At 43.2% G+C, this 22,213-nt stretch overlaps 1 protein-coding gene across 1 annotated transcript in view; it reads left to right on the forward strand.

Annotated features, from left to right (window-relative positions):
• Window positions 1-22,213, forward strand: part of ACAN (aggrecan) — a 234,340-nt gene that overhangs the window by 126,445 nt on the left and 85,682 nt on the right. The window contains exons 5-8 of the mRNA XM_069624296.1: window positions 9,393-9,520; window positions 11,148-11,441; window positions 16,869-17,288; window positions 21,522-21,696. Of these exons, the coding sequence (XP_069480397.1) occupies window positions 9,393-9,520; window positions 11,148-11,441; window positions 16,869-17,288; window positions 21,522-21,696 (1,017 nt within the window). The remainder of the gene's footprint in view (window positions 1-9,392; window positions 9,521-11,147; window positions 11,442-16,868; window positions 17,289-21,521; window positions 21,697-22,213) is intronic.

A 22,213-nucleotide genomic window follows, 5' to 3' on the forward strand; every position in this document is an offset into this window, starting at 1 on the left:
GGTAACTTACCGCCTGGGTCGTAATGAGGCCCTATGTCTTTAAAGGAAGCAATCCACCACGGATACTTCAGTATATGCAATTTTATGACCATTCCCGGGTAGAGTCACAAATTTATTCTGGCTGGAGATGTGTATTTCCAAGGTGTGAATCGTAAAAGATAGTAAACTATTTTTTGTCAAAAACTGTTACGTTGTTAGAGAACCAGTGGCTGACACAAACTAGTGTGCATGGTAAATTGTTCATGATATGTGTGCTGAAAATTCAGCATCTATTATCTCAACAGAGGTGGTGAGCAAAAAATGAAAGAGAAAGATCTAGGCATCAGTTGTATTGTGAAATGCCATGGAACATAAATAAAGCATAGCCGAGTGATCCGGCATGCATTCATTGGTAGATACTAAAAAGTGTTGAATTAATGCATTCGTATTCAGTACGCTATGCATACATTCTTATCCGTGATTTCCAACCAGTTGGCGATGGATCAATGAAGTGAAGCCGTGATTCGGCTCGACGTTGTTAGCGAAAGGGACCGCCTTGGATAACTACTTCCTGCTGCGGCGTAAGCTTATCCCGATTGTCCAGGCACGTACCTTCCTGTTGACACATGGCCTCTGTAGTCATGGCAATGTGTAAGTAACTTGGACCATAATGTTGCCGCCATGTTTTTTAGAAAGAATGTTTTCTAAAAAGCAGAAAAGCAGAAAAAATGCTTTCAGAAATGTATAGTTATAGCCAGCATGTGTAGACTCGAGAATGCCGGTCATTTCCAGAAGTACAAGCCAGAGGTACACGTTTAAGCCTGCAATTAGTAACATGGTGATATGCTGACTCCAGTTTCAAAAAGCTTCCCGTTGATGACATTAATGAAATACGAGAAGTAAACTACTTAATGGGAGACCGTGTAGTCAGCAGGCCAGTCCCATAAGTAGGTTAGTAATCTGTAGATCAAAATGATAGAGTAGGTTTACTGTGTGGATGGGAAATGCTGCATCTTCCTTGCTTGGCTGGGTGAAATATACAATGCAATGCTCAATGCGTGCTGCAGGGTTACGCGTTGGCCAACAAAATTGTGCCCACAACATAGTAGACAGTGTATATGTTGGAAGTGACAATGCAATGCTGATTTGAAAACAAATCAATAATATGCTGTTGTCACTTATAAAACAAATGGATTTGGCATGGGAATTGGAATTCTGAAGGGGTGGAATTATTTCCTCATTAAGCCCTTTAATGTGTGCTTCCATTCAGTAAATCCAGTGCGCTTCTTTTTCAAGTAAACACCTGGATATGTTGGTGGAGTTTTTTACCACATCCAAGACCCATCAAAGAATGTCATTGGTTGAGTGTTTCAATGCCATGTAGTGATTCACAAGTGGTGGCGTAATCGTTTTGCACCTAATGCGAGACCGGTGTTCAGATATTCTAATGTGTACAGCTCTAATCGTTTGTCCAACGTACCTTAGTCCACATGGGCATTCAATGCAATGAACAACTTGTTTTGTGTTGCAGTTTGTCAGAGTTGGTAGGACCCATGTGCGATCACCAATCCGAAATTCTTTTATTTTCTTCGTAAAGGTGCATGCTGTGCATGTACCACACGGGTGGTGTCCTTTTACAGATCTTAGGTCCCAGAGTCCAGTACTGGGTGACTGTTTTTGAAAGCTAGAATGTACCTGTTTGTCTTGTATATTTGATGCTCTTTTCAGAGCAAAACGGGGGCAAGGTTCATCAGGTAAGTTTAATTTAACAATACCCCAGTGTTTAAGAATAATTTACTTTATCTGAAAGGTCTTTGATCCATGAGTAAGAACACAAGTCATTTTGCTATTGTCCGATGCCTGAGATTTGGTTTTTAACAGAGACTCACGGTCCGTTAAGCAAGCTCGCTTATGTGGATGGCTAATTAGCTTTTTTGGGTAGCCTCTTTCTTTCAACCTCATGTCTAATTCATCAGTTTTGTCGTGAAAGTCTGATAGATCAGTGCAGTTTCTTCTTATGCGCAGATACTGCCCATAAGGAAGGTTATCCCAGAAATGGCATAGATGATCACTAGTGTAGTGCAAGAGTGTATTCCTAGCACTTTATTTTCGGTGGAGACAATATTTGAGTTTGCCTTCCTCGTGTTTGATTTCTAAGTCCAAGAAAATAATACAGTTACTTGAATATTCCAGAGTGAATTGAATGTTGCTGTTGATCTGGTTTAGCCACTCCTTAAAGGAGTGCAGCTCAGCTTCTTGTCCTTCCCATATGAAAACAATATCGTCGATATAGCGCTTCCAGTTCATGATAGATTTGAAAAAAGGGATTGGCTTCACAGAGGACGTAATCTTCCTCGAATTTGGACATGAATAATGTAGCCAACCAAGGGGCGAAGACTGCGCCCATTGCTGTCCCTTTGGTTTGGAGAAAAAATGCACCATTGAATTCAAAGTAGTTCTTACAGAGTGCAAGTTCCAATAATTCCATAATACTCAATACACGCTCCTTAACTAAACACGCGATTGACATCAAAGACATGATTAGCTCCAACAATTTTGACATCTTCTGTGTAACAGAAACTTGGCTTAAAGACCCAGTGGGGCCTGCCTGCGAGCAGGCCATACCGGATGACTATACTATTTACTTTGACAACAGACTGCAGGGCAGGGGAGGTGGGGTGGCAATCATTGCAAAAAATAGCCTCAAACTTTTTAAAGTGACACTGGGATTCAGTGGATATGAAGCTTTGCACCTGAAACTGGAGTTTTCACCTAATAACTGCCTCAATCTAATAGCTATATACAGACCACCGGCACTGGTCTCAGACTTCTCACTGGAACTCTGTTCATATCTAAACACGCTAAGATCTGTTAACGTATCGACAGTCATCATGGGAGACCTGAATCTATGGCAAGGGAATAAGAAGGACAAAGGAGCCATCGCTCTGGAAAAAGCACTGAACAACCTAGATTTGAATGTACTCAACAAGGATCCCACTACCCCTCAGGGTAACCAGTTAGATTGGTTGTGTTGATATAACATATCCCTGCAAGACTGCAGAACCACACCATGTATCTGGAGTGATCATTTCCTAATATCGGCTAACTTAAAATTGCCTTCATACGCACATAAGTATAACCCGCATATTAAAATAGCTACTAGAAATTTCAAAAAGCTAAATAAGCCACAGTTAAAGACATGCATTGACAAAATACTGAGTTCCTTTCAGGATCACGACACATATGTTACTCTTCTAGACAAATATAACAAGCATCATCTGGAGCTGGTGGAGTCTGAAGCACCCCTTACTACAAAGCTTGCTAGGAAAAACAACAACAGCCAAACATGGTTTACCCCAGAGCTCCACTCTCTGAAGAAGGAAAAACGGTCCTTGGAAAGAAAATGGTCCATAGATAAATCTGAGGTTAGCAAAAATGAATGGAAAAGCAAAGACAAGGAATATAGGGACAAAATTAAGACAGCTAAGGCTGAATTCTTCAACTCTGAAATAGAGCATGCAGACAGCAAGACAGCAAACTCTTCAATATTCTGAAGAGTATTGAAAAACCTGCGTCCCTCACTCCTCTTTTTATGCCCACAGAGGCAGATTGTAATACAGTCCTAAATGCTTTTCAAGCCAAAACGGAAAAAGCCAGACAAAATATTATTAAGGCTAGATCCTCCGCTAAACAGGATTTGCCACCCACACAAATGAGGGCAACTGTCAGAGAACAGCATTTCAAATTGTACCCCATTTCGGAGGCAGATATGCTTGAGGTGCTGAATAATATGAATCCTACTACCTGTGTAGAAAACATCCTACCTCATAGTATTATCCTCCAACATAATGACATTTTTGCTCCTGTCCTTCGGAGAATAGTGAATGCATCTTTCCAAGAGGGCACAGTTCCTAGAGATCTGAAGAAAGTCACTATCACACCGCTTGTAAAAAAAGCTGGCTTGGATCCTAAGGATCCAGCTAACCTTTGTCCGATAACTAACTCGAACTTCATACTCAAACTTCTAGAAAAGGTCGCAACACAGCAACTTCAACATTTTGTAGAGAACCAGAAAGTTCTACACCAGCAACAGTCAGGCTTCAGGGCGTCTCACAGTACAGAGACAGCCATGCTGGACCTGCAGAATCAGATGCTGAGTTTGCTCGATAAGAACAAGTTAGGGATGTTAATGCTCCTTGATCTAAGTGCCGCTTTCGACCTAGTGGACCACCATCTACTCATCAAGGCACTTAGAGAAATCGTGGGATGCTCCGAAGGAGCCCTGGACTGGCTTTTGTCATTTCTATCTAACCGCCAAGCTAGAGTCCACTGGGGTAACAGTTTTTCTGATCCCTGTGACATCCTATTTGGAGTTCCCCAAGGTGCCAGTTTATCTCCCATGCTATTTAATATATATATGCTCACTTTGTGCAGCTTATTGGTGGAAGCAGGTGTGTCGTTCACGAATTACGCGGACGATACCCAACTCATATTGGAACTGGGGTGCAGACATCACGCCATGGACAGCTAACTGATCGCCAGGATTTACAAGACAATAGATGACTGGATGCAGGCAAACTGGATGTGCCTGAATGACTCAAAAACCGAGCTGATGCTGTTTGGTTCCAGCCGCCAGCTGGCAAATTTGGGGCCTGAGTACAGTTCTTTTCAAATTGAAAATGCCACCATCCTGGTGGCCCCTACAGTGAAAACACTGGGTATGATGGTCAACTCTGCGGTCGACTCCCATGCCCAGACCAGCTACCTGCAAAAAAACACGGCGTATTACCTGAGATTAAGGAAAGCTATCAAGCCGTTCCTTAACGAAGGTAATATGGCCACGATAGCCAGAGCCATTATTCTATCACGGCTTGTTTATGGGAACGCTCTGTTGTTGGGGGCCTCTTCCAAGGACTTATCTAGCTGCCAAGTGATCCAGAATAATGCGGTCAGGCTTGTCAAGAACTTAAAGAAGAAAGATCACACCACGGCAGATAGACTATCACTGCACTGGCTCAGGGTAGAGGAGCGAATCAAGTTCAAGGCCCTCTGCTTGGTGCACAAGTGTTTCTACGGCTCTGCGCTGGTTTATTTGAAAAAGAGCCTAGTGCCCTATATACCGAGGAGAAGTCTATGCTCGGTGGGAAAATGTCTGCTGTCCGTCCCTAACTTCAAGCTGAAATCTGGTTTGGGCAGATCATTCTTGGTGATGGCCCCCAAATTATGGAACAGCATGCCTGAAGCGCTGAGGTCAGAGGTAAACCACCTTACCTTCAGGAAGCACCTGAAGACATACCTCTTCAGATGAAGAGGCGGGGGAAAGCAATGTTTCGGGGTTCCTAATAGGCCGCAGTGTTCGTTACTTTATGTCTGTCTTGTTATTGCTGTATTGTAAGTGCAAGCGCCCTGATGCCCAAGGGCTACCGGCGCTATACAAAATAAAATACATACATACATACATACATACATACAATAAAGTTAATTGGAACCCGCTTCTGTGAGTCAAATTCGGTTAGGTATTGCTGCATGCATTCCAGGGCTTGGACCTGGGGGATACTTGTGTAAAGGGACGCTATGTCCATAGTAACTAGTATTTGTTTCTTAGGGTCAAAACTTAGGTTTTCAAAGACTTGCATTCTATTCATAGTGTCTCTCAAGTAAGTGTTTTTTGAATGCTAATGGGCTTGGGAAAGGTATCAATGAATTTACAAAGAGGTTCTAATATAGAGCCACATCCTGATACAATTGGTGTGCCAGGTGGTTTGGATGAGTTTTTATGAGTCTTGGGTAATGCATATAGAGTCGGGGTACGAATCTGACTTATAGTCAAAAACTTACATATATTGAGCCTCATTACGAGGTAGGAGGTAAGGGATTACCGGCACCGGTAAGGGTGCCAGTGCCAGTAATCCCATACCTCCATGTTCCGAGGTCCCTTAGCGGGTCCCTTCTTAACGCCTGGTCTGACCAGGTGTTAAGGACGGGACTCGCTAAGGGACTTCAGAGCTAATAACGGTACCGCAAATTGCGCTACCGTTTTTAGCTACTTCCCCATACCCATTGAGCCCTATGGGGGCTCAAATGGGAATGGGGAATGGTTCTCAGAATGGGGACTTACCGGTTCCTCCAAGGTTGGAATGACCCGTTAAGTACCCATTACAAGAACCCGGACCCGGTATGCGGTAAGGGGGTAGCCATGGTGAATAGCACCATGGCTACCTCCTACCTCGTAATGAGGACCATTGTCTGTAATCCAATCCCGGTCGAGGTATATTTAACTGCATGGACAATTTCTGCTTTAATTTCTTTAGTAGGATCTTTCTTCAGTTTTTTATAACTAGCACTATCCTTTAGTAAGTTGTTCACCATTTCAAGGTGTGGGTGTTAAATAACTATAGTTGCATTAGCTGCCAAATCCTTGAGAGCTAAATTCTCCTCAACAGAGAAGTTGTGTTTGGTAAACTTTCTGGTGTTTTTAGTTTTGAGACTGTGCAGATCGTTGAGAACACATTTTTCAAAGGTCAGAATTTCTTTTGGTACCTGGTTGTCCTGTGGTGTCAATGTTGAATGACATCAAAGTCCTGAATCTTGAGCTGGTGTTTTTTCAGGGAGATCCTGAAAAAATGTTTTGAGTCTAACTGTTCATAAAAATCTTCAAACTTCTGTTTCTGAGGAGTACCATACCTGCTTTATGAACATATGTTTTAATTAAGACTATTTTTTCAGGTTGATTTATCATGTGACTTGGTGCTTTGAAAGTATGCACAATTGTACAGACTGAGATTATAAATTTACTGAGTTTTCATTGTAATCATAAGCTGGGTCTGTACAATTATGTTTACTTTCAGATGTTTTTGCCTCAGGATACAGACAATTAACAGGTGTCCCTCTTGTAGATACATTGGGTTCGGAAAGCCAGATTCTTTGAAGGGTGACCTTACTTTTACCAGCCCCTGAATAACAACTTTCCATAAAGCGTTTTCTAAGTTCTAGGAGAATATGAAGTCTCCTCTGCTCTCTAAATTGAATCTGTGGAAACAGTAAGACAGGGCCAAAATCCCCATCTTCCACACTTCCTGCATACGCTCTGAGCAAATCACTTTCCATCACTGTGCCTTATTTTCCTTAACTATTGGTAAGAAAAGTCTCACTCATATGGTTTAGAATATGCGAACTCCATAAATAATGATAATTGTAGCCCTTTATATACTACATATCTCGGAAGGATAGCTCAGGGGCAACGTGCTCGCCTTGGAAGCAAGATGACAAAGAGCAACACAGGTTCGATCCCCAGATCTACACTTAGAAATCTCTGGGAATGAAGCATGTTATAAATAACCTATGATATCATACAAACCGGTAGGGAGGCAGGTTGCCAAATAAGAGACTTCTGCTTATGGCTTAGGAGGATAGACACGGTACTAGGTATGGGTTTTGTGTTGTGAGCTGGGGAGTCAGGAAGCAGCCAGATATGGGTCTTTTTCCTGTGTTAACTCATGTTCTCTGAGAGAGAATCCAGACCCCCTGGTTCAGCTATGCTCATCTCTACCCCTGAAAGTTTTAGATGTGCACCTTTTTCCATTAGCCTAAACTAAAGGTAGGATGGGATCGGAGGAGATGTGGCTGGCTGACAAGCTGCCAAATTAAATCCTGGGCTCAAAGCCTGCTTTCCCATTTCACTTATAATATTATCCTGGTGAAACCGTTTTACTATGTTTAATACGCAGGAGAGTTTCCTGGGGCCTGGGTCAGCAAGCAACTCAATACAGAACTGTAAAATATGCTAAAATAACGGGATGTAATGTCAATAATGTCTACAATATATTTGACAATGTGTGGCAGGGGCAGAGATTGGTATTGGGTTCACATGTTCTTGAAGTTGGGAGCACTGCATTGTGTGCTTGGGCCCCTGTATTGTGCTATGGAACAGAAAATGATACTTTATCCCCCGGCAAAAAGTTGCCAGTCCTGCCCTTTGAGTCTCAAAAAGTTATTCTCTTGCCACAAATCACAGGAAAGTAAAAATACTCTATGAACAAAAAAAAGGTAATAAAACATTAACATTTATCTTTTAAAAGAGCCTCAAACTTTTGGGAAAGTGAATCGTCTTCAGACAAAAATGTTAAAAATCTAAACTTGTTGCTGCAGATTTGCCCCATTTGCAAATGATGTAAACATCGATATGATTGGTTATTTATAACGCACTTATTACCCAGAGGTTTCTAAGCGTAGATCCGGGGATCGAACCTGTATTGCTCTGTGTCGTCTTGCTTCTGAGGCGAGCACTTAGCCCCTGAGCTATCCACCCGAGACATTGTTTACTTCCAAAAAACTGTCCATTAAAAAAGTATGCATTACCCATATAAAACATTTCACAATTCACTTAACGTGCATGGCAGCTTTTATGCAGTAAGAACATGCAACTTAAGCACAGATTATAGACATCAACATGTTGTTGGATACGAAATGGCCTTTAGGCGTTATGCAGAGAAAACAGTTATCACTATAACAGGGGTGACTTGATCTAGTTGCACATTCTGTATTTTTGGCGAAGCAGATTACACCCTGTTTGTGGATAGGTGAGTCCCCACTTAACATGTCCCGGCCACTGGCACTCCTCCAGACACACCCATTTCACACATGACGCATTTCTAGAGCACTGTGGATTGGTATGTATGCGATGCATGTCCTCCACTGCACCTGGTCTGACCAGCACAGGCTAGGTAAGGGAGGAATGCCGGAGGAAGGCCGGGTCTGTTAGTGAGGGGTGCATGCCATTCAGCCAATAACCATGCCTTGCTTGGGGCTTGGTAATCTTCCATTCCTTTTCTTAGAGGCCTACACCACAGCTTCCTGGATTCTCCTTGCACCCTGTGGGTGGAGGGCCGGCGGGGTTGCTGATGTCAGCAGTCTCCTGCCCCACTACCCAAATGTGTACTCTGATCCCATGAAACCTATAGCCAAGCGCTGGGCCTGTACTCATCATTTATTCATAGAGGACCAATCGCTGAAAGAATAGCCGTTCCACAACACACACACATCCCTTTTGGACTTGTGTGTTGTCCAGACCCTTCACACAATATGATGCGAATGATGCATATCACACTGTGTAACTGGCTGACTTTGTGAATGGAGGGTAGCAATAGAGGACGTGTGTCTGAGTGTAGTCTCCCAATGTGTGCAGGGACATTGTGTACACATATATTAAACCTAAAGTCCGTTCAATTGACTTCCCATCATTCAAGGCTAGTTCCCCCAATCATGTACCGATTTGTTTGCTGTACCCCTTGGTAGCAATAGTCTGCACAGGGTCGATTCTTGGGGAAATGTTTGAAGGTGGGTTGGGGTGCAGCTTTTCTTCACTTGCCATAAAAATGCATTGAACCATGTTTTCTGCTGTGGATCTATTGCAGGTACCCAATGCATAACCCCAGGGAAGGTTGCTATGGCGACAAAGACGAATTCCCCGGAGTAAGAACCTATGGGATTCGGGAAACGGACGAAACCTACGATGTCTACTGTTTCGCCAAGCAAATGCAAGGTGATTCCAAGGGCTTTTAGGAATGAGGACACTTCACGTCTCCGAGACAAGATTGTGCATGGATGCTTAATGTGTGTTTCCTAATCTGTTTAAAGAAGAAGTGACAACATCATGATTTTATCTTTTCTAACATTCCCACCAATATCTGTAAAATGTATGTTTGATGTTCCACGAAACCTAAAGAGGCTGTGAATGAAAACACTGGAGTCAATTTATGTTAGTGCTGTATCTATGGTCTCTGAGATATTGAAGTTCCCTGCTGGAGGTCCTGGGGAGCAAGCAGGTGGAGCCTGGAAGCCCCGGAAGGTCTCTTCTAGGGACGATATGAGTGGGAAGATCTGAAGAGGGGATGAGTCCGTCTGATTATCTGACATCACTTTCCCTGGTTCTGCATTGTTCTGATCATTTGATCATGTGCTTTTCCTTCCATATATTCTATTGTATTACCACAGCCAATCTGGTTCCTTGGTTTCTGGGTTGATGCTCCCGATCTCAGCCCGCGTTCCATGGAATACAATGGCTTCTTCCCTCACCACTGCTCCGCCATCTTCTTCACACCCACCCACCCTTTCCCCTTCTTATTCCTTTTACTAATCCTAAACCCCTCCCCAGCCCCACTTACCTGATTATGGTGGCGGCGTAGCCCACCATCGCCGCAGCAGCTTCCCTGCATCTTGCTTTTCGGGCTGCTAGAGAAATGGAGGAAGGGCTCTGTACGGATCCCAGCCTTCCACAACCATGGTGGGCATCTTGACACAGTATTTTCGTTCAATAACTGTGATGCCACGCGCGTCCCGTTCTTTGAATGAAAATACTTTTTTTAACACCCCGGGTTACCACTTTGGTGACCCGGGATGCTAATAGCGTTAGTAACCCATTCCACAAGCTATATCGGGGTGTAACATCCTCACTTCGCTTCACTCGGGCCATTAAATCGAGCTGCCAGTCAGTTAGCTCCCAGTATGGCTGTACTTCATTAGATCCCTCAAAGATCCCTTGGGAAACCACCTGTGTTATATTTTGTCTTCAGGAAACTTAAGCGAGCATGGCGCCTTCTATTCCAAGAACGATTTGAATCGAGAACTGTTTGTTTTAGATATTTTAACTCATTCAGATATTTCAGTTAATGTCATTTTAATGCGCATACCTTTGGGTACTGCACTGAAATATCCACCACAAGATAAGAAGCAGACACTGACTCTTCTTTTAGTAGAGTTCACATGTTAAAGGTCAAAGACGATACCTCTGCCAGTGACTTCTTCACGTGCCCGTTACCCACTGTGGGATGGCAGTCTCCAGCCTGGTCCGCACCATCCTTGTTCTCTGATGCCAGCAGCGAGCTCTGTTCCAGCAGGCAGCGTGTGTCGTGTCACTTCATCGCCAGTTGTTGTGGCCCTGCTTGCCCTACCAACATACGACACAGGAGATTCTGCGACCTGCGTCTTAACCTCTTTAGTTCCTTACATCAACTAACTTCCCTCCTACTCTCCTCTCCCCTTCCTCTATCGTCCCGCCTCCCGCCCCCTGCTCCGAGTCCATCCCTCTTAAAGGGGTTGCATCAATTTCTCGTCACAACAGCTGTATCAACAGTTTTTTCATGCACATCTTTTCTGTGGTTACGTTGCAGGTGAAGTGTTTTATGCCACTTCCCCCAACAAGTTCACCTTCCAAGAAGCAGAAGAAGAATGCCAGAAGCTGGGCGCTCAGATGGCAACCACCGGGCAGCTGTACTTGGCATGGAAGGGTGGAATGGATGTGTGCAGTGCCGGCTGGTTGGCGGATCGCAGTGTGCGATACCCGATTGTCAAACCACGGCCCACTTGTGGTGGCAACCTGGTTGGCGTGAGAACAGTTTACCTCCATCCCAATCAGACCGGCTATCCACACCCTGAAACCCGCTATGATGCCATCTGCTACAAAGGTGGGTGCAATTTCCGACATTGCTGTTGCCCTGCTGGCCACAACCAAAGGTATATGTCACTAAATTACCTATGCAATAGGAGCAGTGTTTAGGACTTGACTGGTAATTTCTGCTGGTTGGTAGTAATTGATGAGCACGTGAACATTGCTTTTCCTTCATGATACTGTTTCCATGGGGATGTGTTTCTTCACTGTATTGAAAAGGAAATAATATGCTTGTTTCTGTTCCTGGATTATTCCCATTGTAAACATCAAAGCTTGGTCTTAGAGAGGGTGCCATGTCATCGAGGCAACTCTTTTCCATTCTTGGGCTTGCATTTAACTAATACATTCTGAGAGTTGTAGTCTTTTAAATGAATAAAGTGGAAGAGGACTAGGAAATTGGTCTCCCAGTGGCATGGAGTTATCTAGTCACCCTCAGTTTGGACAATGATCTTCCTGACTCTAAAATCTAAAATGGAGTCGAGTACAGCCACCTCCCTGCAACTTGCTGGGGTCCACAGACCGCTAAAGCTCACTTCTGCTAGGCAACAATTTAGATATGCAAAACCCCAGCATTTACTTTCATTGATATCACCCTTGGAATTAGACTGTGTGGGTCCTTTCCTTTAAAGGAGTCTACCTGCCATAGCCTGGTCGCGCAGAGTCCTCGTGCAGTATTTCAGGCTTGAGCTGATCAGGCTATGCCTATGCATCCATGTCTCTAGTGGAGATTCGTGATCAAGTGACATAGTTTGACAACATTATCTGAGCAGTGAGTGTGAAAATCTACACCTGCCAGTGGAATGAGCACCTGCCTTCAGGTATATCAGAGGATATACAGAGGTAAAAACAGGTTCGAAACCTGGCAGAGCCCTTTCATCTTCCACATGCTTCTGGGTGGATAAGTTCTATTGAGCTGGGGGACTACTGAAAGCTTTTTTTTTTTAGTGGCACAAGACCATTCACTCTGTGTGGTTGGAAATTTAAAGTTGGATGAAATTATTAATAACCATTTTTAACATGTGTCTTCACTTTAATTACCGTAAAATGGCCAATTTAAACTGACGTTTAGAAACGGAAGACCATATTGTACAGAGAGGAAATGCATATTCCCAGGATAATGTTACATACATATGCCCAGGGTAATGTTACATGCTACATGTTACAGATGACAATAGCCTGAAATAGTCAGGGTATGCTGCTAATGGTATACACGTGTGCTATTTTAAATACTTTCCATTTTCACAATACCATGTAATTATGAGTTGGGATCATATGGGCTATTTGTGACATAGGGTAGAAAGAAGGGAGTGCTTCAGTTATATGAACCTTATTTAAAAGTAGGATGGATTTAAAATGTCTCATCTGTTTTCCATTACCCCTGTGCATGCGAAGACGCCCTATGAAGGAACACGTAAGGGTCACTTCCCTTAGCGAATGGTGCCACTTTATGCTTCTGCGCTTTAGGGACCTGTACCAAAAGTTGGGAAAACACCAAATAATGCTTTTACGCCCTGCTTTGCTCAAAAGAAATTGAGAATCTAAGTTGCACTTTGTGATCGGGTGACGCAGACTGAAAAAAAGCAAAGGCTCTCTGATTGCAGAGGGAGCCTAATAACAATGGCAGCAGAAATGGGTGCCTGGTTTACACCCAGACATGTTCAGCAAAACAGTCCCTTGAGAGCTTCCGGAAACTGCCAGCTTAGAAATGGGGAGGCTCATGGGTGGGTTCTGCTGTTCTGTTCAATCTTCCGACCATCCCTGACTTCGGAAAGTCTTTCAGGTTGCCTGCAATGGGATCCTGATTGCTACTAATAAGACCGCTGCTCTTATAGGCGTCTTACAATACTTGTCCTTCGTGTTCTTCCACTGTGGTGCCTTGCAGCCGCCTGTCCTACACTCAGATTAACAGTATGTGCAGGGCTGGCCTTAGGAGTGGGCCGACCGGGCGGCTGCCCAGGGCCCCCTCTCACTAGCCCCCATCACACCAGCTCGGGCGAGTCTTTCAAGGTCCCCACCGAGCTGGCGTGGTCGGAGAATGCGGGGCAGGTGCCCTATTGAAAGTAAATGCGCTCCGTTCTCGGAAGCGGAGCACATTTAATATAATAAGTAGCTGACGCGAAGCATCAGTGCCAATTGAAAAATGTGCCCCACCCTCTCATGACCATGGGTGCACTTGAGGGAGGGAGGCACCACATTTTTGTTTTGCCGCCCAGGGCCCTACAGCCACTTAGGCTGGCTCTGAGTATATGGGAGCGGCAGGGGTAAGGCATGGGGTCAGTGATACATTTTTGGCCCTGCCGCACCCTACTCCCAAAGTGGGGGGTGGCTGAGGCAATGCTTGTGGCATTCCGCCGCTTTTAGAGAGAAGGGAGCTGCAGGATGACTGTAATTGCTGAAATCCTTAGTTGTCCTCCACAGAGCTACAATAATGCGAAAGAAAGGACCCAGTCAGTTGATGGGGTAAGAAGAAGTAAGAAGAGAACAAATAACCACATTTGTATCTGCCCCTTTAAGAGTTTACACAATGCCCAGACCTTTCAGGTGTGCACAAACAGTTGCACCAAGGCCAGCTGACAATGTGCAAATATCCATTAATAATGACCTCTGGTTCCTTCCATGAAGTGAAGAATATACATAACGGCCCCGGTACTCCTTCCAGCCCTTTCCTTTATCTGCCACTAAACTGCAGTCCTCAGGAATCCTTTGAAAATGAGAACCAATCATTCTCAGTGAAGAGGTTTTTGAGTACTGCTCCTTATTTATTTATTTATTTACATTTATATAGCGCGCAAACAGCCCAGGGGCATTGAGGCGCTGTTACTTGCAAGAGCTTAGTTACAAAGGTACAGGAATGGTAGCAGTCGTTGGCACTTTATGAAAAGTACAAAACATAATTCCATTGTTACAGCTAATGCACTTGGTCATTACGATACAGCTTATGCAGTGTGTCATGTGTTTAGTATTCATGCCTGTGTGAAGGATCTTATGTGAAGAGGATGGTTTTCATAGCGTTGCGGAAAGCGATGATTACTTTATGTGAACGCACTACTTTTTGTTCTGTCTGGAGGTAAGCACTCTCCTCTATCATCAAATCTAAAGACATGGCTTCAGGGTTAGAGAGGGCTATTAAACAAACTGTCCTTCACACAAGTGAACCCTAGTGATCTTACCACATCTTACTTGAGGGATTTCAGACCAACAAGTTGCTCCTTCTACAGATGACCATACAGGTTACTGCAAACTCAGGCTAAAGATATCAGAGATCAAATTACTGATTGGTTCACAATACTTGTACTATCAAAATCTAGGAGTATTGCCTCGGAAGTCATACCATGAATAACTGCCCAAATTACCTTAAATAGTATGTTCTCATTGGTGCTACAGAATTCCCCAGGCAAACGTGCAGCCATGATCTTTGCTCATCATGCTTTGTATACTTAGTACATATCCAAAAAACACTTAACCAGAGTGTGAGCAACATTGATAGATTTGCAAACCATGTGACTCTGGAGTTTGTGGTGCAAACTTTAAACCTAGATAGTTGCACACTGAGAATGGAATCAAGCCTCGGAGAACAAAATTGGCTTTGGCCTCAATTCAGAAAGAATTGTGAGGGCAGAATGCAAACACATGCATCTTCCCTCAAATGGAGTTCCTTGCAAGTCCAAGACCATGCCCTCCTGGAATAGGAAGTGTTGGTTGTAGTCCTGAAATTTGAAGTTTCATTGAACCATACAACCTACATGGGTGGAGGTGGAGGTCTGATGTCTGGTACACAGCATAACAAACACAAATGTCCTTGAGCAGATAATACCAAATAAAACATATTTCCAAAACATGTGTTAGATAGAATATTCAGTGGTTTGCCATTTTTCATTAGGCTGCTCATCTCTATATTATTGGTGTAAACTATTTGCAATGTTATATTGGATATAGTAGCCTGCGTACAAATTATGGAGAAACCCACATTGGATTGAAAAGTATCATAATATAATCGTTTTTTTTCAATTGAACATTGCCTCATATTTTATTAAATCAGAAAAAAATGTGCAACATCTCATTCGATCATGGACTTAATGAAAAGGAAAGACTCTATTGCCCGAAAGATGAAACCCTGCGGTCACTTTTCCCTTTTCCCTTGTAACCCCTTTTACTATGAGTGCATTTAAATGTTTTGTAAATACATTTTTTACTCTACAGCACAATAATAATTTGAACATTTCAGCCTCAATAGATTCACAAAATAGCAACAGTAAATTAATGTATCCTGATCTCGCTTTTACAAACCTACACAATATGCAAATGGGCAGTCCGATAAAAAGAAAAAATCCATAGAAAATATGAATTCGACAAATTATTATATAGAAATACTAAACATCATATAAACCACAGATCAGCATTCTTCCACAAATTTGGCTAAATGATCATTAACTTCCTTATTTTTCCCTTCTACCAAGCTTCTTAATGTGTTCTATGGCACAGGCGATGCAGAAGAAAGATAGGTCTCAGCATTCATCTGCTTATTTTAGCATACCTCTGGCAGACTGTAAGAACAAGATCTTCTATTCCCCACGTATGCCCTTATGTTCAGGCTCAGTCTTTTCACTCTTTATCCATTTAGAAGATGTTTAACACAGGTGAAGAGGATTTAGATTTGGACATACTAAAGAAACAAACCTTCGTCAGAGGGCACTTTACATTTTAAAGATGTGATTCAATTTTAAAAAGATATTTACAGGTAACAAGTTTGAAATTCACCTGTTCACATGCGGGAACTCAACCATCTAGCATGTGCTGGGCCATGTTCTCTGCTTTAAGACTGTGTTTAAGAGAGCAAGGCGAATGTGAACCACCAGTGAAATCTCTTAAAACTAATATTAAAAGAGGCTGCTTTGTTTTGTAATACTATTAATAGTTATGTCTAGAAGCTGATCCAAGTGTTTCTTCCATCAGATTTGCAATGTTTTAAATACTTTTCATAGATGCTTTATAGAGGTTTTTTTTCCAAGTAATACAATCTGCCAATTTGATAAATAAGATTGGCCAGAGGAAGACAATATACTGTGGTTTCTAGCTAATTTTCTCAGATTTGATATCAACTATAAAGGATAGAACAGGGGAAGGGGATGATTACATTTTTTATCAAGGTAAGCAAGCAGACCGAGAAGTGAGCCTTACTAACAATTTTCATCCTTTCTCTCAATGATTGGGTGAGTACTGCAGGGTATGGACTAGAACATATAGATAGCATATCCTTATTTTTTTAGGAGAGAGAATCACTTGATGATAGTTAACTGGATCTGGGAAACTAATCTTGAGTCTGCAACACCAATCCCCATGATGTTTCCCAAACCAAATTCCGTATTTTATCTGATGGTTCTTAGAAGTGATCTTCTGAGATTCATATGTGAGAAATTTACACATCCCTATTTTGTTCCCACAGGGGAGCTGGAAGAAGCCGTCACCCTAATCCCTGATAACTTTACTGATATGGAGGAATCTGGTTCATTTATCACAGTACAGACTGTCACGCAACCTGATGTGGAGATCATCTTCCCAAGTAACGTCACAGAGGAAGAAGCACGTGGTAGCATTGCTACCCTGGAACCTCTGGACATAACACCTACACCGCTTGATGTGCTGCAAACCTTCACAGCAACTCCAGAGTTTTACATCACTGCCATAACAACTGATTCACTTTTTACAGAAGAACCATATGAGAACAGAACTGATGATGGCGTCTCCGGCCTGACAGAGGTAGTCACTGCGGGACCAGAACAGTTTACCATCGAAGGGGGGATCCTCCCAGCAACAGTGATCACTGAGGGTGAAAAGCCGACAGAAAGGCCAATTTCTCCAACCGGTAAGTTATAACTTTGAGAGACCCCACAAACATGCTCAACGTTGGTTATTGTCAGTATTTTATATCATGGTTTGAAGGGTTACATATATATATATATATATATATATATATATATATATATATATATATATATATATCTTGAATGCACTCTAAGCTTAAAGCATGCAGCTTTTGATAATGTTATATTAAATAGTAATAGTCCAAATGAGTCTCTAATATAATGGCAAAAAAGAATGTGGCTCTCCTACCAGAATCATTGAATTATTCAACCACGCAGGACACACCACATATTGCAACCCAGAGGCATCAGAACTGTCACCAACGAGCACTAGTGATCAAGCTCAATAAGGAATGCACTGTGGAAAGTTGTGCATTAAATCTATTTGGGACAGGCACCAGAACAATTACTCTTCATGTGAGGAGGATGACCCCTGTATGGGAGGTGTGAGAATGGGTTAAAACTATTTGTATATTAAGACTGAAGGCCTCATCACAAGTTGGGGATAGTGCTTAAATGCAGCAGTAACGCCCAATCACGAGCTCAAAAGCTCTATGCTGGGGGTAAATGCACCAATTAAACGCCCATTTTCGGGCGCAATTAGCACAGCGCCTTTAGCATGCGCTAATTGCACCGGAAATTCCCCATTGGGTCCAATGTACCCAATGGGGAATACCCATTACTGACCAACCCTTGATCCAGCACTAATTGCACCGGACCGGGTGGCAGTAACGCTATTAGACGGGATACCGCCCAACTCGTCATGAGACCCTGAGACTTTTTTTGGATTGTCCTTGAAGGATACACAATGTATCTTTTCCACAAATGTTGGTTAGATGTGACACAGGAAAAACTTATTGTAAACTAATAGACAGCTGAAGGTTCAGCTGATGACCAAACTCAGTGTAAGCAGGGAATAAGTGGATGGCTTCTTGGTCCATGTGGTCATCACTGGCTTGCATATTTTTAGTCTTTCACCAAAACACACACATATACCTCTTTCAGTGCCCTAAATATATCTCTATACAGACACACCATCAACTGTTCTCATTTTGCCAAATTGTATTTGTACATAAACCCAAACGAGCCAGGAGGATAATTCAAGTGCAATACACTCACCTTGGGAACAAGACAATGCTGAGCAGCATGGGTTCGATACCCGACCCGTGCTTAGAGGCTGGAGTCTGACTTTCACAGATATAACAACAAATTCAATTTAATTTTAATGGAGGGACAGGGCACAGCAAGTAAAGTGCACCCCTTTTACCTTCTGTGAACTCATGGCATAACTTTATGTTTAGCCCAGCAGCACTGCCCACCATCTCGGTGATGTAGGTTCTAAAATGTTTAAATAAAATTATTCAAACAAAACATCTCAGGACTGTTGCCAGAAACTAGTATGGTCATTGAGAGACTTGTGAGAGACCTTGGTTAATATAGCGTGCGTCACAACTTGGTCTCACTCCACTGAGACTCTCAGTCTTTAGAGATTATGTGTCAGTTATAGAAACTGAACAGAGATGATAAATACTCAGTAAAAGGGTGTTTTTAGCTCTGTTTTCATGAATGCCTTTCTTGTAGTCTTTCAGTGCTAACTCCAGAGTATGTGAGTAGCTTCTAATAGCCTGTGGTTATAACATCAGCATGGCATAACATTGAGAATCACTCTACAACCTCAGGGCACTTCCAGGTTTCCATTACATGTTGGGCACAGAGCCACAAATAATGTTCTGTGCCCAACATGTTATCGCTGCAACGTGAATTCATTAAATCACTCCAGATAGGTTTGCAGAAGGAAACTGATCACTGGGAGGTATGGAGTGGATCTCAGGGTGTGCTTCAGCTGGTGGCTGTTCCCCAGGCCGCAGCCTAGTACAAGCAGCCACAGAGAACCTGGATTCAAGTGAAAACAATTCCAAAATGGCAGCTGGGCTTCATAAAATTTTGGCTCAGCCCCAAAACTTAGGGCCTCATTACACGGAAGGCGGTAATGGTTAACGGCCACCTTTAATGGTAACGGTGACCGTTAAACATTACCGCCTTACAACGAGGTCCCTTAGCGGGTTGGTGCTTTAACGCCTGCTTTTTGCAGGCGTTAAAAACCAACCCGCTAAGGGACCTCGGAGCTAATTACGGCACCGCAAAATTGCTGTGCCGTAATTAGCGCCTTCCCCATTCCCATAGAGCCCTATGGGGCAGAAATGGGAATGGGGAAGGGCAATGGCGGAAGGGGGATTTACCGCCCCACCAACCTTGGAATGGGGCGGTAAATCCCCTTTCCGCCAAGGCGATGCCAGTAATTTACCGGCATGGTCCAGGGTGCTAATAGCACCCTGGATCACCGGCTTCCGTGTAATGAGGCCCTTAATGTGGCATGGTTGTGGCCAAAAGCAAGAGCCAATCACATCCCCTTATTTTATTCCCTCAAATAGGTGCAGGCACTTTGGAAAAATCATACCCATTGGGTAGGAGAACATAAATGACAGTAGCCCCAGTTGCTGGGTGTGGGTTGTTGGAGTAGGTTTTGGTTGGCGATTGGAGGAATTTGGAGCAAGATACAAAGACTCTGGAGGAGTGAACTGTGAAGGTGAAAAGTGGGAAAGGAGCCTGTTCAAGTTCTGGAGATGGTGGTAGTATCAGGAGGTAGTGAAGAACTGAAGAATGTGGTTGTAGGAGTAGGTGGGGAATATTATGAGGTGGTGGCAGTCGAAGGAGGTGGGGAAGATCTGGAGAAGGTAGTACTTAGAGGAGGTTGTGAAGATCTGGACGAGGTGGCAGTAAGTGGAGGTGGTTAAGATCTGAGCTGTTGATAATTGGAGGAGGTGGGGAAGATCTGGAGGAGGTAGTATTAAGAGAAGGTTGTGAAGATCTGGGTGAGGTGGCAGTAAGTGGAGGTGGTTAAGATCTGAGCTGTTGATAATTGGAGGAGGTGGGGAAGATCTGGAGGAGGTAGTACTAAGAGGAGGTTGTGAAGATCTGGTCGAGGTGGCAGCAAGTGGAGGTGGTTAAGATCTGAGCTGTTGATAATTGGAGGAGGTGGAGAAGATATGGAGGAGGTAGTACTAAGAGGAGGCTTTGGAGATCTGGACGAGGTGGTTAAGATCTGGGTTGTTGATAATTGGAGGAGGTGGAGAAGATATGGAGGAGGAGGTTGGAGAAGAAGGGTGCAAATATCTGTAAGAGGTAGTAGTCGAAGAAGGTGGTAAAGGGATGGATATTGGGTACTTCTGGCTCCAATCCCAACCCCTCGAGAAGCTTGTGTTATATCCGAAGCTGGTGAAGGAGGCACAGAAGCCCCTCAACGCAGGACAAAAGGAAATCCAACGTTTGAGCAAAGCTTTGTATGGAGGGTTTGAGGTACATAGTTCTGGGTATCGGACCCCAGAACCCGGAATGCCCGCAACTGATTAGCGAAGAATGAGCCGCAGCCACCATGTAGATGAGAGGACTGGGCACCCAGGTGGAGAGATGTTATATGGTTATTCTCAAGTCATTTCCATTGACGGTTTTGCCTTTTGTGTTGATCTGTAATAAAGGCACTAATTCTCGTCGCTATAGACGAGCTATTTAGCGTCCCACGCGGCTTCTGTGACAAAGCAAAAGTGTATCATCTTGTTTCAAAAAGTCTTGAAAGTCAGAAAAATATGCTCTTTTCTGCAAAGTACATTATGGAGTATGGAGTATTTCCAGCATATTTAAAGCAGTGAGTACCTGATCAGATTATCTAGCATAAATGGTTGAAACGTTTGTGTTGATTTTCCACTTTCAAGGTGATGAAGGAAGGTGTTCCGGTCAGGTTAATTGCAATGGCTTATAGACTTGGAATTATTGTTTGATACGCCATGTACATGGGTAGCGTGTGATTGATTTCTTTTCAGAAATGCATTCTTAATATAGTGGAAAAGTGAATGAAACGACTAATTAAACAAACAAAGTAACTACACTTGTGTTACATAGGATCAGATCTTCCTGCTTCGGGTGCTAAAATTCAGATAAAATGTGGACACTGCATTACCACCTGTTTTAATGATTTTTCTTATCGATGTTGAAACAGTTAAATGTGATAATATTTGCTGCGATTAATGTGTCTGAATGCATTACTGCATTGCATGTATGTCTCAATCTTCTGCAATCTAAACAGCTTTGCTTAGGAAGATCACATGGCAGAGAAATCTACTAAGCCAATGTGCACGTCTGCAAGTGTTGACTTTTGTTTCCATGTTTCCCCTGGACAGGTGTAGTCTTTCACTACCGTGCAGGTTCCAGCAGGTACTCCCTCAACTTTGCTGAGGCTAAGCAAGCGTGCCGGGATAACAACGCTGTCATTGCAACTCCTGCCTTACTCCAACTTGCGTATGAGAAAGGATTTGATCAGTGTGATGCCGGCTGGCTTTCTGACCAGACTGTCAGGTGAGTACAAAAGACCCAAAAAAAACCAAAGGAAACCTGACACTGATGACTTATTTCCTAATCTTGCTAAGTAAGGTAGTGATTGGCGCATTATTGTGACTTTGTGTTGATCATGAAATTGTATGTATGCAATATACTAGCAGAACTTTTTCATAGTATTGTTTTGACTGATAACTTTTCTGTTGTTTTAAATACTCACAACAGTAGAAAATCTTATCGAGCCACCTCTGTTTCTTTCAATGTGCTTATGTTCCCTAAGGTCACGTTAGTGTGCAGAAGAAGGCACGTGGGAAGGCCGGAGGAATGGGAGAGAGGGAATTAGAAGTCATGTTATGTTACAAAGGTTTTGTACTGAGCTAGCTCTTCCCCCTAGTGTTCTTAGAGTGCCTAACCTTGTCTTTAATCTGGCGAATTGTGGCCTCACCGGGGGGGGGGGGGGACACCCAGACCTAAGTCTGTGGAGGATGAGAAATAGGGATGGGGTGCTGAGGTTGGGAAAAGAGTGGAAAGATACAAT

Source organism: Ambystoma mexicanum, chromosome 11 (genome assembly GCF_040938575.1).
Source record: "Ambystoma mexicanum isolate Mex_15411 chromosome 11, UKY_AmexF1_1, whole genome shotgun sequence".
Lineage (NCBI taxonomy): Eukaryota > Metazoa > Chordata > Amphibia > Caudata > Ambystomatidae > Ambystoma > Ambystoma mexicanum.